The following is a 13,703-nucleotide window of genomic DNA, read 5'->3' as shown; positions in this document are numbered from 1 at the left end:
AGATTATAGCAAAGTAAGGGATGACACATCACAAAACTATGTATAACAGATTGCTTTCAGATCATAAGTGACCTTGAAGCAACATAATGGTAGCTATTACTAATATTATAGATTTATAGAAGCAAATTAGCGTAAAATTAACTAAAAGTGATATCTAAAAAAAAGTTAAAAATCAAATTAATCAACTTAAATACGATGAACAGTTACTAAACGAGTAATAAACTGATAATCAACTATACTCACAACAAAGTAGCAATATATATGGCAATTAACAGTATATTGAAAAGCCTAGGGTTTCAATTTTCGACGATCTTACAATGAATTTGAAGCCTAACAGTAATCTCAACGAATTTGAACCACACTTTTATATGTTATATTTGCGCGTCATTAAAGATGTATTTTCTAGTAGTGGTACATTGAGACACCCGCCGCCCTTGTCCCACACGAGAAGTGCTTCACACCCTTTTGTGTCCCCGGTAATTCCTTTGTCTAGAAATACAATATATAAAAAGTGTTCTCATATATTTTGACATATGACCATACCACCATTTTCTATTTAATTATTAATTTCTATATTCCTTTTTAGAAGAAAAAAAGAAAATTCTATTTGATTCTAGCCATTCTACCTCTACCACTCCTAGTCCTAGTTTTCTCTATCCACCAAAATAGGACATGTTGACAGACTCTATTGATCATTTTCTTCCAAATTTTTGTAATTTTGATTGTTCCAGTAATACAACTTCAAATATTGATATCTCATTATCTTATTCACAATTATTACAATAATTAACACCATGCATCAAATTAAATGCTAAACGCATGATAGATTATATAGTTGGTTAGTTGTAGGCTAATACCACCCATGTGAGGCAAACAAACGGACCACATTGTTCGGGTGTATTAACTTGATTTCAATTTCTAGGAATATATACTCTTATTGAGTTGTATTTCCAAACGAGGGGACCATAAAACATTCTACAATAAAAAGGATGGAAGCTTTTAACTATGACTGAAGTACTATTGCATCTTTGAGGCAAGATTTTTTTTTTATATATATATAAAAAAATAGTACTTGAAATTTGAAAACTCATGGGTGTGTGTTAGGTTGGAACTTTCACATTGAAATAAAATTTCTCTCCCCCACCCTTATTTATGACTTCCATGGTCATCACCAAATTGTACTGTTAATGGAAATTACCCAAAATAACTAGCATCAAAAGATCTTATATTCACCTCCAAGAGGGGAGATCGCAATCATTTCTTTCCCTCTCGTTATATTCATTGAAAGATATTAATTTCTCACACCAACCGGTTTAAATGCGTTGTGGGGTTTTCTAGTACAGAGTTTGGGATCATAGCACGATGGACTAATGACTAGTGTGCAAATCTTCAAATGTAAGCGTTCATAACAAATGTCTCAACTCTCAAATTCGAATATAACTTTTCATTGTTTTTGTCTTTGGTGGGGCATGTGAATTTTTTGTTTAGAAGCACTTCGAGGACTTAGAGGGTTTTCATGGTAAAAAAAACATTATGTTAATTAGTGATGTGGGCCCAAGTATTAAGACCGGGCTATTATGTTTTTGGAGGCCCAAGATCGCTCAACAAAGGGTGGCCCACGAAAACGGCCATAACTTGGCCCACGAAGCTTCGTTTCAGGCCCATTACCAGTCGAATCGAAGCTTGAGACGAGGAGCACATTGTGGCAAACGCCTATGGCGGTTTGGCCCCTATCTGAAGCCCAAAAACGACTCCTAAATAAAGTTATGGGCCTTTTATTGTTTTTTCAACACTTTTTATGTTTTTATTTTTGGGTTTGTGTTTGACCCATGGCCCATTTTAGGCCCATTTCGTATTAGAACTCTTATTTATATGTTGGTGATGTAAGATGAATAATCAGACTTGAATATTAATAAATTTCATTTTTCTCTTCATTTTCCCTAGACCTTTGGGTGGGATTTGGGAGTTTTGAAGTTTATCACGGGTATTCACTGAATCAACGTGATTCGATCTTCGTTTTGTTTATACCGCTGCATCAGTTGGTATCAGAGCCGAATTCCTGGCTCGAAAATAGCTCCAAGGAGACAACAGAGGCCGCTCTATGAGGTTTACGAACGAGAGTTGGAACAACGATTTATGGCGCGGGTGGAGCAACGGTTAGATCAAGTGGTCGATCAACTCACTGATCAAATGGCTGACTTGATGAATCGTAGAAGACAGGTCCCTGAAAACAGGGAGGGGCGTGACTTCGATAATCCATTTTTTGGTCATGATGGTTCGTCTTCCGAAGAGGGGTACGAGAGGGGACCAAGGCAAGAACCTGGTGATGGCAACCGGCGTTGGGATGCGGGGATCCGAACTGATATCCCAGAATTTGATGGGACTAGTTTGGATCTGGAATGGTTCATTGATTGGTTGGTTATTGTAGAAGAGGTGTTTGAGTTCCGAGAGGTCCCTGAAAATAAGCGGGTCTCTTTGATCGCTACCAGGCTACGTGGGAGGGCGTCAGCATGGTGGCAACAGTTGAAGATGACATGAAATAGACTCGGGAAGTCACGGATCGTGACATGGGCCAAGATGAGAAAGTGTTTGCGGGACACTTTTTTACGTCACAACTTTCAACGGTTGATGTATCAACGTTTGCAGAATCTGAAACAGCGATCCAGGTCGGTTGATGAATATACGACCGAGTTTTATCATTTGATTTCTCGTAATGATATTCAAGAAACTGATGAACAACTCGTTGCTCGGTATATTGGAGGTTTAAGGGTTCAGATCATGGACTCTGTAAATCTTTTTGATCCGTTAACGGTCGCCGAGGCATACCAAAGGGCCTTGGCTTTTGAAAAACAAAACCGTCGGGTGGGCGGTTCGTATTCACCAGCCCTAGTTGGAGGAAATTCGGGGTCGGGTAGTGGAGGACCTCGTGTCGTGCCTAGTCAACAGAGGTCGGGGCCCAACAATACTGGGTCGACTTCTAAGGAGGCTAGTAGTAGCGGGGTGAAGTGTTTCAAATGTGGTGAGACGGGTCATCGGCAAGTAGACTGTAAACAGGCGGGTAAGAGGCATCTGCTTGTTGAATCCGAAGATGAACAGTATGAAGAATATGAAAAGGCCCCAGAATATGATGAAGAACCTGAGTACGAGCAGGAGTTTGTGACCGGTGATGTGGGGGTGAATTTGGTGGTTAGGCGTTCTTGCTATACACCAAAGGCTGATGGAGACGGATGGCTTAAACATAATATCTTCCACTCCACATGTACCATTTTGGGGAAGGTTTGCACGTTTGTTATCGATTCTGGGAGTTGTGACAATCTGATTTCTGAAGAGGCAGTCCAAAAGTTGGCCTTGAAGACAGAGAGTCACCACAAGACTTACAAGCTTCAGTGGCTTAAAAAGGGGGGAGAGGTAACGGTCTCTAACAAGGCCCTTGTTTCTTTTTCTATTGGGACCACATATAAAGATGATGTTGTATGTGATGTGGTTCCTATGGATGCGTGTCACTTGTTGCTGGGTAGACCTTGGGAGTATGATCGAAGTATAGAACATGACGGACGGTCAAATTCTTATAGCTTCATGTTTGGTGGGGTAAAGATAACGCTTGTTCCAAGAAATCCCAAGCAGCTAGCCACAAAGCAATCGGGTAACCTATTGACCATTAGTCAGTTTGAAGATGAGTTGGTGGAGGCAGACAATGTGTTTGTTTTGATAGGGAAGCCAGTGGCCGAGGAAGTTGAGATTCCTGAAGCTATGATTCCTTTACTTGAGGAATTTTCCGATGTTTTCCCTGATGAGTTACCTGATGGGCTGCCACCTTTGCGTGACATCCAACATCATATTGATTTGGAGCCTGGTTCACAATTGCCCAATAGGCCACATTACAGGATGAGCCCGAGAGAGCATGAAGAGTTGCGTAGACAGGTTGAGCAGTTGATCTCTAAGGGTCATGTTCGTGAAAGTATGAGACCTTGTGCTGTTCCTTCTTTGTTAACTCCAAAGAAGGATGGTACATGGCGGATGTGTGTTGATAGTCGAGCCATTAACAAGATTACTGTGAGGTACAGGTTTCCTATTCCTCGACTTGATGATTTACTTGACCAGATTAGTGGTGCCACTGTTTTCACAAAGTTGGATTTGAAGAGTGGTTATTACCAGATTCGTCTTAGACCTGGGGATGAGTGGAAAACAGCCTTCAAGACTCGTGAAGGGTTGTATGAGTGGTTGGTGATACCTTTTGGTTTATCAAACGCGCCTAGTACTTTTATGTGTGTGATGAATCAGTTGCTCAGGCCTTTTATTGGGAAGTTTGTGGTGGTATATTTTGATGAAATTCTTATTTATAGTGCTTCTTTCAGTGAGCATGTCGTGCATGTCCAGGAGGTTTTGGCCTTGCTTCGCAGAGACAATTTCTATGCAGCAACAAAGAAATGTGTGTTCATGACCCCTAAAGTTTTGTTCTTAGTGTATGTTATTTCAGGTGATGGGATACAGGTGGATGAATCTAAAGTTGCAGCTGTTCAAAACTGGCTAACTCCTACCACCATTACTGAAGTCCGAAGTTTTCATGGACTTGCTTCTTTTTACAGGCAGTTCATTCCACACTTCAGTTCCATTATGGCCCCAATGACAGATTGCATGAAGGGAAAGACGTTTGTATGGACAGAGGGAGCAGGGTTAGCTTTTCAGGTTATCAAGGAAAAACTCACTACCGCACCAATTATGGTATTGCCTAACTTTTCACTAGTTTTTGAACTTCATACTGATGCCTCGAAGGTGGGGATTGGCGGGGTCCTCCGTCAAGGGGGTCGACCAATTGCTTATTTTAGTGAGAAGTTAACAGGGGCAAAGTTGAGATATAGTACTTATGACCTGGAGTTTTATGTAGTGGTCCAAGCTGTAAAGCATTGGCGTTACTATTTGTTTCATAAAGAGTTTGTTTTATTCAGTGATCATGATTCTCTAAGGCATATTCGCACGCAAGACAAGATATCTCATAAGCACGGGCGTTGGTTAGCTTTTCTTGAAAAGTTTACTTTTGTGGTCAAACACAAAACTGGTGTTTCAAACCGTGTTGCTGATGCCTTGAGCAGGAGGGGAAATCTGCTTGTTGCTGTGAGGATCAATGTGTTGGGGTTGGATGTTATTCGTGAGCAGTTAACCACTGACCCGTATTTTTCAGTTGTATTGTAGGATGTGCAAGCGGGTCAGAAGTCAGACTTTCTTTTGCATGATGGGTTTTTGTTCAAAGGGAATCAGCTATGTATTCCTGACTCCAGTCTTCGGTTGAAAATTATTCAGGAGTTACATGGGGAGGGTCATGTTGGTCGTGACCGTACTTTACATTTGGTGCAGTCTTCCTACTTTTGGCCTACTATGAGGAAAGAGGTAGATCGTTATGTTAAAAGGTGTCGAATTTGCCAAGTCTCAAAGGGCACTGCCACTAATGTGGGTCTCTATATGCCTTTACCAGTCCCTTCAAATCCTTGGACTGACATTAGTATGGATTATGTGTTGGGGTTACCTCGGACTCAGAGGGGTAACGATTCGATCTTTGTTGTTGTTGATCGGTTCTCCAAGATGGTGCACTTTATTCCTTGCAAGAAGACGACAGATGCAGTTAATGTGGCTCAATTATTCTTTCGAGATGTTTATCGTTTGCATGGTTTGCCAACTTCTATTGTTTCTGACCGGGACACTCGTTTCTTGAGTCATTTTTGGCGCAGCCTATGGAAAATGGTGAACACTCAGCTTAACTTCAGTAGTGCCTATCACCCTCAAACGGATGGGCAAACGGAGGTTGTTAATAGGTCACTTGGTAATCTTTTACGTTGTCTTGTGGGTGATCATGTGATGTCTTGGGATCAAAAGCTATGTCAAGCTGAGTTTGCTCATAATCATGCTGTCAATAGAAGTACCCGGGTTTAGTCCTTTTCAGGTGGTCTATTATGCTCAGCCACGGGGTCCCCTTGACCTGATGTCACCCCCTATTCCTGGTTCTGTACCCGAAAAGGTGAAGGATTTTGTTGAATGGCTACATGATATTCATAAAGATGTGCATGACAACCTGGTTCGAGCCAATTCAAAGTACAAGCAACCTGCTGATCAAAAGCGAAGACATGTTGAATTTGAAGAATGTGATTTTGTCTGGGCTGTTTTGACAAAAGATCGTTTTTCTGTTGGGGACTACAACAAGTTATCGGCTAAGAAGATTGGACCCGTGGAAATTGTGGAGAAAATAAACTCAAATGCTTATCGTTTAAAACTACCGAGTCACGTTCGTTGTTCTGATGTGTTTAATGTGAAGCATTTACTACCTTATTATGGGGACACTTCTGAGGATGAAGATGTTGCGGATTCGAGGTCGAATTTTTTCTATCCAGGGGGAATGATGTGGGCCCAAGTATTGAAGACCGGGCTATTATGTTTCTGGAGGCCCAAGATCGCGCAACAAAGGGTGGCCCACGAAAACGGCCATAACTTGGCCCACGAAGCTCCGTTTCAGGCCCATTACCAGTCGAATCGAAGCTTGAGACGATGAGCACATTGTGGCAAATGCCTACGGTGGTTTAGCCCCTGTCTGAAGCCCAAAAACGACTCATAAATAAAGTTATGGGCCTTTTATTGTTTTTTCAGCACTTTTTATGTTTTTATTTTTGGGTTTGTGTTTGGCCCATGGCCCGTTTTAGGCCCATTTCGTATTAGAACTCTTATTTATATGTTGGTGATGTAAGATGAACAATCAGACTTGAATATTAATAAATTTCGTTTTTCTCTTCATTTTCCCTAGACCTTTGGGTGAGATTTGGGAGTTTTGAAGTTTATCACGGGTATTCACTGAATCAACGTGATTCGATTTTCGTTTTGTTTATACCGCTGCATCAATTAGTTACTAAATGAATTTGAGTTGCACCTTTAATTTCTTAACACTTACGAATTTGGTCTCCTATTTTGTTACCTCACATTTTATTATTGGCTAATATGATAAGAGCTATGGATAAGTTGCTTTCGCCCTTTGTCCCTATATATTTGTTTATTCAAAAGGTGAAAGCACATGGCACGGGGCATGAATTAAAATTAAAGTACTCTATTGAGAGCTTAGGCTGAGGGGTGTGGGGCGCTAACCTGGGCGCGTGAGCCCCTCCGCTCGCGCCCCCAGGCGCTAACCCCACACCACCGGGGCGTGAACCGGGGCGCGAGCGCGAGCCCCCAGGCAGGCGTGAGTGTGGTCGCGGGAGAAGAGAGAGAAAGAGCCGTTGTGGAGGCAGGAAAGAGCCGTTGAGCTCCAATATTTAAAAAAAAAAAACTTTAAAAACCTCTATATAATACCCCAAATTACTCCCATTTCAACCATATCAAAACACAATTTCACCTTACAAACTCCTATATAATATCCCAAACTCCTATATAATACCCAAAAATGTCTGGAAATTGGTACCCAAACCTAGATTCAGATTATACTGACGACGTTTTTTGAATATATTTATAAAAAAATAAAAAAAAATCCGCTGGAGCCCCTGCTGGAGCCCCTCCACACCAGGGCCAGGGGCTCCAACGGGGGCTCCAACACCCCCCTTATCCAGTTTCTCTCTCTGCCACACGTCACAATATTATTGGCTGGAGCCCCCACTCGCGCCCCCATTAGAGCCCCCACACCCCTCAGCCTTATATTGACCATCTTTTTCTGCTCAATTCAGCTGTAATATAGCAACGTATCAGTTGCAAAAATGTGGGTCTTTTAAGGGGAAAATGGTTGAAAAGTCTTAAGGAAATGAAGTGCCAAGCAAAACCCATCAAAGGTGATACTTGCAAACAAAAGAGAAACAATAGAAGATTTAGAAAAGGGTTGTTAGTCGCATTATTGGTTCGATATGTTTTATTTTGACATCTCGAGTTGGTTGGTTAGTCAATTTAAGATAACGTGTGGTCACCGGTCCATATACCATTTGTGATGTCTCCATATGGTGAGGGAGTAGTTATCGTATTAGGATACCAAGAAGTCTTAAACCCTCAATAGTCAATACATGTTGTGATACGAAGATGATGTGGTTTTAAGTTCGTTAGGAGAAAATCAAACTCAACCCTCTTAAAAGCGTGTACCAAACTGGATATGTACGGCATATACCCTACCTTGGAGCCATGACATTCATGGACAAGGATTTGTCTTATGATTTATAGACCTCTAATATGTTTAAATAATCGTCACCTATATAAGAAACCACCTATACATAACAATCTCTCCATTTATATGTTTAAACAAACAATTAATTAAATGGTACTAGTTGTGTAAGCTTCATGCCTTGACTAGCAAACTTAAGAATTGTGTTCAATCGATATAAGAATAAAAAGCATATTACGCAAGCACATTTTATGTATTTTTCAATTTTATTAGCTGAATGTATATTTGTGCATGATACGTGAGTGAAAAATTGATACCCCACATGATATTTAAGTATTTAACCATAACTAATTGAATTAAAGTCAGATACGTGAGCTATACATACACAACCAAAGATTCATATATGTTATGGTACCAGTTATTTATTTGTAGACATAGCCATATAAATATAACTCTCAAAAGAAAATTCACAACTTTTGTGATTTTCTCAAATTATTGATATCATTAATGTTCACCACCAACAACATTGTCCAGAGACAGCAAAATCTGTGTACACACGTTAACACAAAAAAGAAAAAGGTATAAGCAAATAATTTAAATAAGAATTGACTATTGGGGGTGTGAATGGGGTTACCAGCCCCACATTTTTAATGTAAATGTAGCTGGTTCTATGTGTCAGTGCAACACCAAGGAATCTTTATTATATTATATTATAAATATCATGTTGTTTTATAAAATTATATATTATATTGTTTAGAGAGAGAGAGGTGTGTGTGTATGTGTGCTGTTGTGTATTTATCTGTAATCTCTGCATTAAGAATACTAGAATTAAAAACTCACCAAATCTTGTCTTTGAAGAAATGCACCAAAAATTGGAACACACCAGTTGTTTCTTGTTCTTGTTGTCTTGTTGATCACAATATCTCAGTTGCAAACAGACAACTGCATACCAGAAAACATCATGTTAACTCATAGTAAAACCAAACACAAATATTGTTTCACAAATACCAATCCAAACATGCCTCCTTCTTCTTCTTCTTCCAAATCTCTTATGATTCTCACATTTGTTTGTACCATGTTCTTGTTTGTTTCTGTTATTGAATCTGCATCCATTAATGAAACAAGAATATTCAAGCCAATGGAAGAGGTGAGGAAGCTCAGAAGAGTTAGAGCTCATTTAAAGAAGATCAACAAACCTTCAGTCAAGACCATTCAGGTTTGACTTTTGACTTCTTTCCATTTTGACTTTTTTCTTATTGAGTTTGACAAATTGGATTTCTTTTGTTTGATGTGAAAGCAGAGTCCAGATGGTGATTTGATAGATTGTGTTGCTACTCATCTTCAACCAGCATTTGATCATCCTAAACTTAGAGGACAAAAGCCATTGGTATGTACATACATATGCATCATATGCATACATTGATACATAGTCATACACACACACATGCCATAACTTAGGGATTTAATTTTATTGTTTGTTAAATTACAGGAACCACCATCTGAAAGGCCAAAGGGGCATAACTCAAGTGATGAAACATTTGAAATAATTCAAAAGTGGGCAGAATCGAATAAATTCTGCCCCGATGGAACTATTCCAATTCGAAGAACTACCGAAAAAGATATTTTACGTGCAAGTTCGCTAAAAACATTTGGAAGAAAGATTAGAGGTGTGAGGCATGATACCATGAATGGTGGTCATGAGGTTAGTTTAGTCTTTTTACAAGAACATACACACTTGGGCTTGTATTTTGATACCGGTTATCAAAGGGTTGTGTTAAACGTACAAATCTTATTACTGAGCGTACCCTCTCCTTAATTTACTAAATTAGTCATATTTTTAACTACTTTACTAACTAGGGGAAGAGAAAAAAAAAGGGAGGGGGGGGGGGGGTACGTTTAGTATGGGGTGCGTTTTGCATACAAGGGGGCATGTTAATTTAGCAAATTGGGGTACGTTTAGCCATCAAATTATCAAGTTATTCAGCCTTGAAATCATGATAATCAGTTTGAATTGTAGCATGCAGTTGGTTTTGTAAACGGGGCTCGATACTATGGAGCAAAGGCCAGCATGAATGTATGGACACCTAGAGTTACAGAACCGTACGAGTTTAGTTTGTCACAGTTATGGGTCATATCAGGTTCATTTGGCAATGATCTTAATACCATAGAAGCCGGTTGGCAGGTAACTTATTACTACATTTGAAAATAGTAACAATTTTTTATTTTAACGATTTATTCACCTGATTAACGTTCATAATTCTTCAGGTTAGCCCAGATTTATATGGAGATGGTTATCCTAGATTCTTCACTTACTGGACTGTAAGTAATAACAATACGTTTTTTACTTTTTTTGTTCTCAAATTTTGGACTAAAATGTGAGAAGATGGGCGGTTTGGAACTTTGGATAACAGGTCAAAATAGATTCGGGTTGAAGCTTGTCGATCACTTTTAAGTACGAGTTCAAACATATTAGGTTGGGTTAGGTTGGTTGGGTCGTAAATCTTTTCCGGTTGCAATTTTTAAAATGTAATAATAAAATGGGGATTTTCAAATTGAAAATAGACTTTGGATGATTTTCAATCCATTTGAAATAATAACAACCCAAATTAAACTTGAACAAGTGCATATATTTATATAGAGTGAATATTACATGATGCTAACTGCTAAGTTATTACGAGAATAAAAAGTACAAATTTAGATCAGTTTTTTTTATCAATGGTTTATTTGTGCTCTTATATATGTGTGCACAAGTTATTCACATAAAAAAACCATCAAACTAATTTATTTATATATAACAGAGTGATGCATACCAAGAAACAGGGTGCTATAACTTGCTATGTTCGGGATTTGTTCAAACAAACAACAGGATTGCAATAGGTGCGGCAATCTCTCCTAGATCATCTTACAATGGTAAACAATTCGATATTGGCGTTATGATATGGAAGGTAAATCTTAACTAAATTTTATTTAGTTAATTAGGAATAAGTCTTTGAATTTATTTGATGAGATGCTAATTTGTTATTTTGGCCAACTTAACACACAAATAAAATATATAACAGCTAGAGTCTTTGTCTAATCTTTTAAAAATAAAGGGTAGTTATTTTAATTGTTAGATTCTAATAATTGACTGTACTTGAGGATAAAGAAACACTACAAAATGGTTGATGGAATATTATATTATAAGATTCTATTCATTTCAAGTCTCTCATGTGTAGACCTTCCTTTTAACTGTTACTAAAGTAATTAAATTATTATATATGATATAACTAATTTGATAGATTTGGACTAGTTATGTAAAAGTCATTATTGTTTTTTTCTTCATGTCTTTTTTTTTCTTCTAATTTTTGTTGGTTTTCTACTCAGATGTTTCTAAATCCACTATTACAATACTGTTTATTAAAAGAAACACAAACAAAATAGAAGATTATGTGGCCTAAATGCAATTGTTTTAAAAATAAAGGATCCTAAAAACATGATCCATTTCAGCCACAAATTTCGTGTCGCGTCAAAAATTCACACCACTAACTCCCACCCATGTGAAGAAAATAACTCATTTAAGCCTGAACTCATTACCGACCTACCAATCTTGTCATTTCTAAAACCATAACTTTTCTGTAGGATCCTAAACATGGACATTGGTGGCTCCAATTTGGATCCGGGGTACTAATAGGCTATTGGCCATCGTTCTTATTTAACCATTTACAAAAACACGCAAGCATGATACAATTTGGCGGGGAAATAGTCAACTCAAGGTCAAGGGGTCATCACACAAGTACACAAATGGGCAGTGGTCATTTTGCACATGAAGGTTACCGGAAAGCGGCGTATTTTAGAAACTTGCAGGTTGTTGATTGGGACAATAGTTTGCTACCTTTATCAAATCTACATTTATTGGCTGATCATCCACATTGTTATGGTATAATAGCCGGAAAAAATAAGGTTTGGGGGAACTATATTTTTTATGGAGGTCCAGGAAGAAATGCAGGGTGTCAATAGAGAATAATTGGATAGAATAATATTTTTTATTTATATGATTAATTCTTTCTTTGGCCTAAAAAAGATTTGGAAGAGTTTTGTTTTTTAAGATTTATTTTTGTTGATTTGTGTTAGGTTGAGGGATCTTGTATATTGGAACATTAGGGGAAACTGGTTTATAATAATATTATTTGTTTTGCATTGACTACTGACGTTTGTTTTCGTATATGTGACATGGCAAGTCTTCAACATAAATTTGAACAATCTTAAAAATAACGTTGTTAATGGCTTCACATATAGTTTTATTAACAAAGAAAGTGTAAATTTGACAAAATATAATTAATCTTAATCTTTAAAAAAAACCTATATCATTTGAACTATTGTATTTAGTTAGAAAATTGTCTCACTCAACCAATAGTTTCTATGACTCATCTTGCATTTTATTTAAACAGATTTCATTCAGGTCACATTTTCACCTATACTTACTATACTTGATTTATGAATCTATACTAATTAATAAATAAAGGTTTTCTTATTCCACATGTTATCACTATATTGATTCTTACAAAAAAAAATTTTCTCTCTCTCATATTAAATACATTTCTCTTTTTAATATTTCATTTTCAATTTTTAATAATTTCATTCTAATTTAATAGAATTAATATCATCATAAATATGTTAATTTGTTTAATACAAAATATATTGTATTAGTTATTAATATTAGATTTTTATAAATAACAAATACGAAACAAGTGAGTTTCTTTAACCAGTTAAATTATCAAACATTGTTAATGCCAAAAGAGTTTAAAATTAAAATGATTTTTGGTTCACGAGTTGGTTTAAAAAAGTAGTAATTTACAACTAAACTTTGATATAAAAAATAACAAAGAAAATTTATGCTTTATGAATTTTCTAACAACTTTTTATTTTCAAATTGCGTAATGTGTAATTTTTTTACCATACAATATATTTTTAAATATGTGATACATTTTTTTGGTATTTCACATTATGTTATTATTTAAAAAAATTACTTATTCTAACCCGTGTGTTACACGGGTAACTAACTTAGTTCTGTATATACATAACATAATACATTAAATATTAAAAAGAAACTATATAAATAAAAATAATAACATAAGCTCTTTAGATCGAATGAAAAGGTTTAGTGCATTTTAAACCATTAAATACAACATTAGATGACTTATTAACCAATTTATTTTGTTTTCGATCTTACACTTATCATTTTAACTGTTCCTTTTGATTAATATTTTAGTTGCTTATACTGTTAACAACAAATACACTAAAATAGCTCAAGTGTACCGTGTCAAAATATTATCAATGCTCATTCTAAAACACATGGTTTTGTTTTTATGATTTTATCTAATGAATTGCTCAGCCACGCAAAATGCATCTTAATTGGTAGAGAAGGTTTCCACTGCATTAAAAAAAGAAAGTTTTCATTCTCACCCCTCAACCAATTGGGGTCTTACAACATAAATTGTCCGGTTTTCATCAATACGAGTTGAAATTTCAACTTCTAAACAAATACAATATAATTCACAACTTTGGAAACCCTACTCAACAGATTAACAGACAATGGATTAGATATATA

General features: G+C 36.9%; 1 protein-coding gene across 1 annotated transcript; it reads left to right on the top strand.

The window, feature by feature from the left end:
• Window positions 1-8,882: 8,882 nt before the first annotated feature.
• LOC143554216 (protein neprosin-like) lies at window positions 8,883-12,306 on the top strand. Its single transcript, XM_077044036.1, has 7 exons — window positions 8,883-9,332; window positions 9,417-9,503; window positions 9,606-9,818; window positions 10,134-10,298; window positions 10,382-10,435; window positions 10,915-11,061; window positions 11,735-12,306. The coding sequence occupies exons 1-7, from the start codon at window positions 9,078-9,080 to the stop codon at window positions 12,110-12,112; spliced, it is 1,299 nt and encodes a 432-aa protein (XP_076900151.1). The 5' UTR covers window positions 8,883-9,077; the 3' UTR covers window positions 12,113-12,306.
• Window positions 12,307-13,703: the final 1,397 nt, after the last annotated feature.

The sequence above is a fragment of the Bidens hawaiensis genome, unplaced genomic scaffold, assembly GCF_021521415.1.
Source record: "Bidens hawaiensis isolate Kalapana, Puna unplaced genomic scaffold, B.hawaiensis_p1.1 tig00017565_1, whole genome shotgun sequence".
Classification (NCBI taxonomy): domain Eukaryota; kingdom Viridiplantae; phylum Streptophyta; class Magnoliopsida; order Asterales; family Asteraceae; genus Bidens; species Bidens hawaiensis.
The sequence above is the reverse complement of the archived record's forward strand: the minus strand, read 5'-3'. Positions and strand labels throughout refer to the sequence as shown.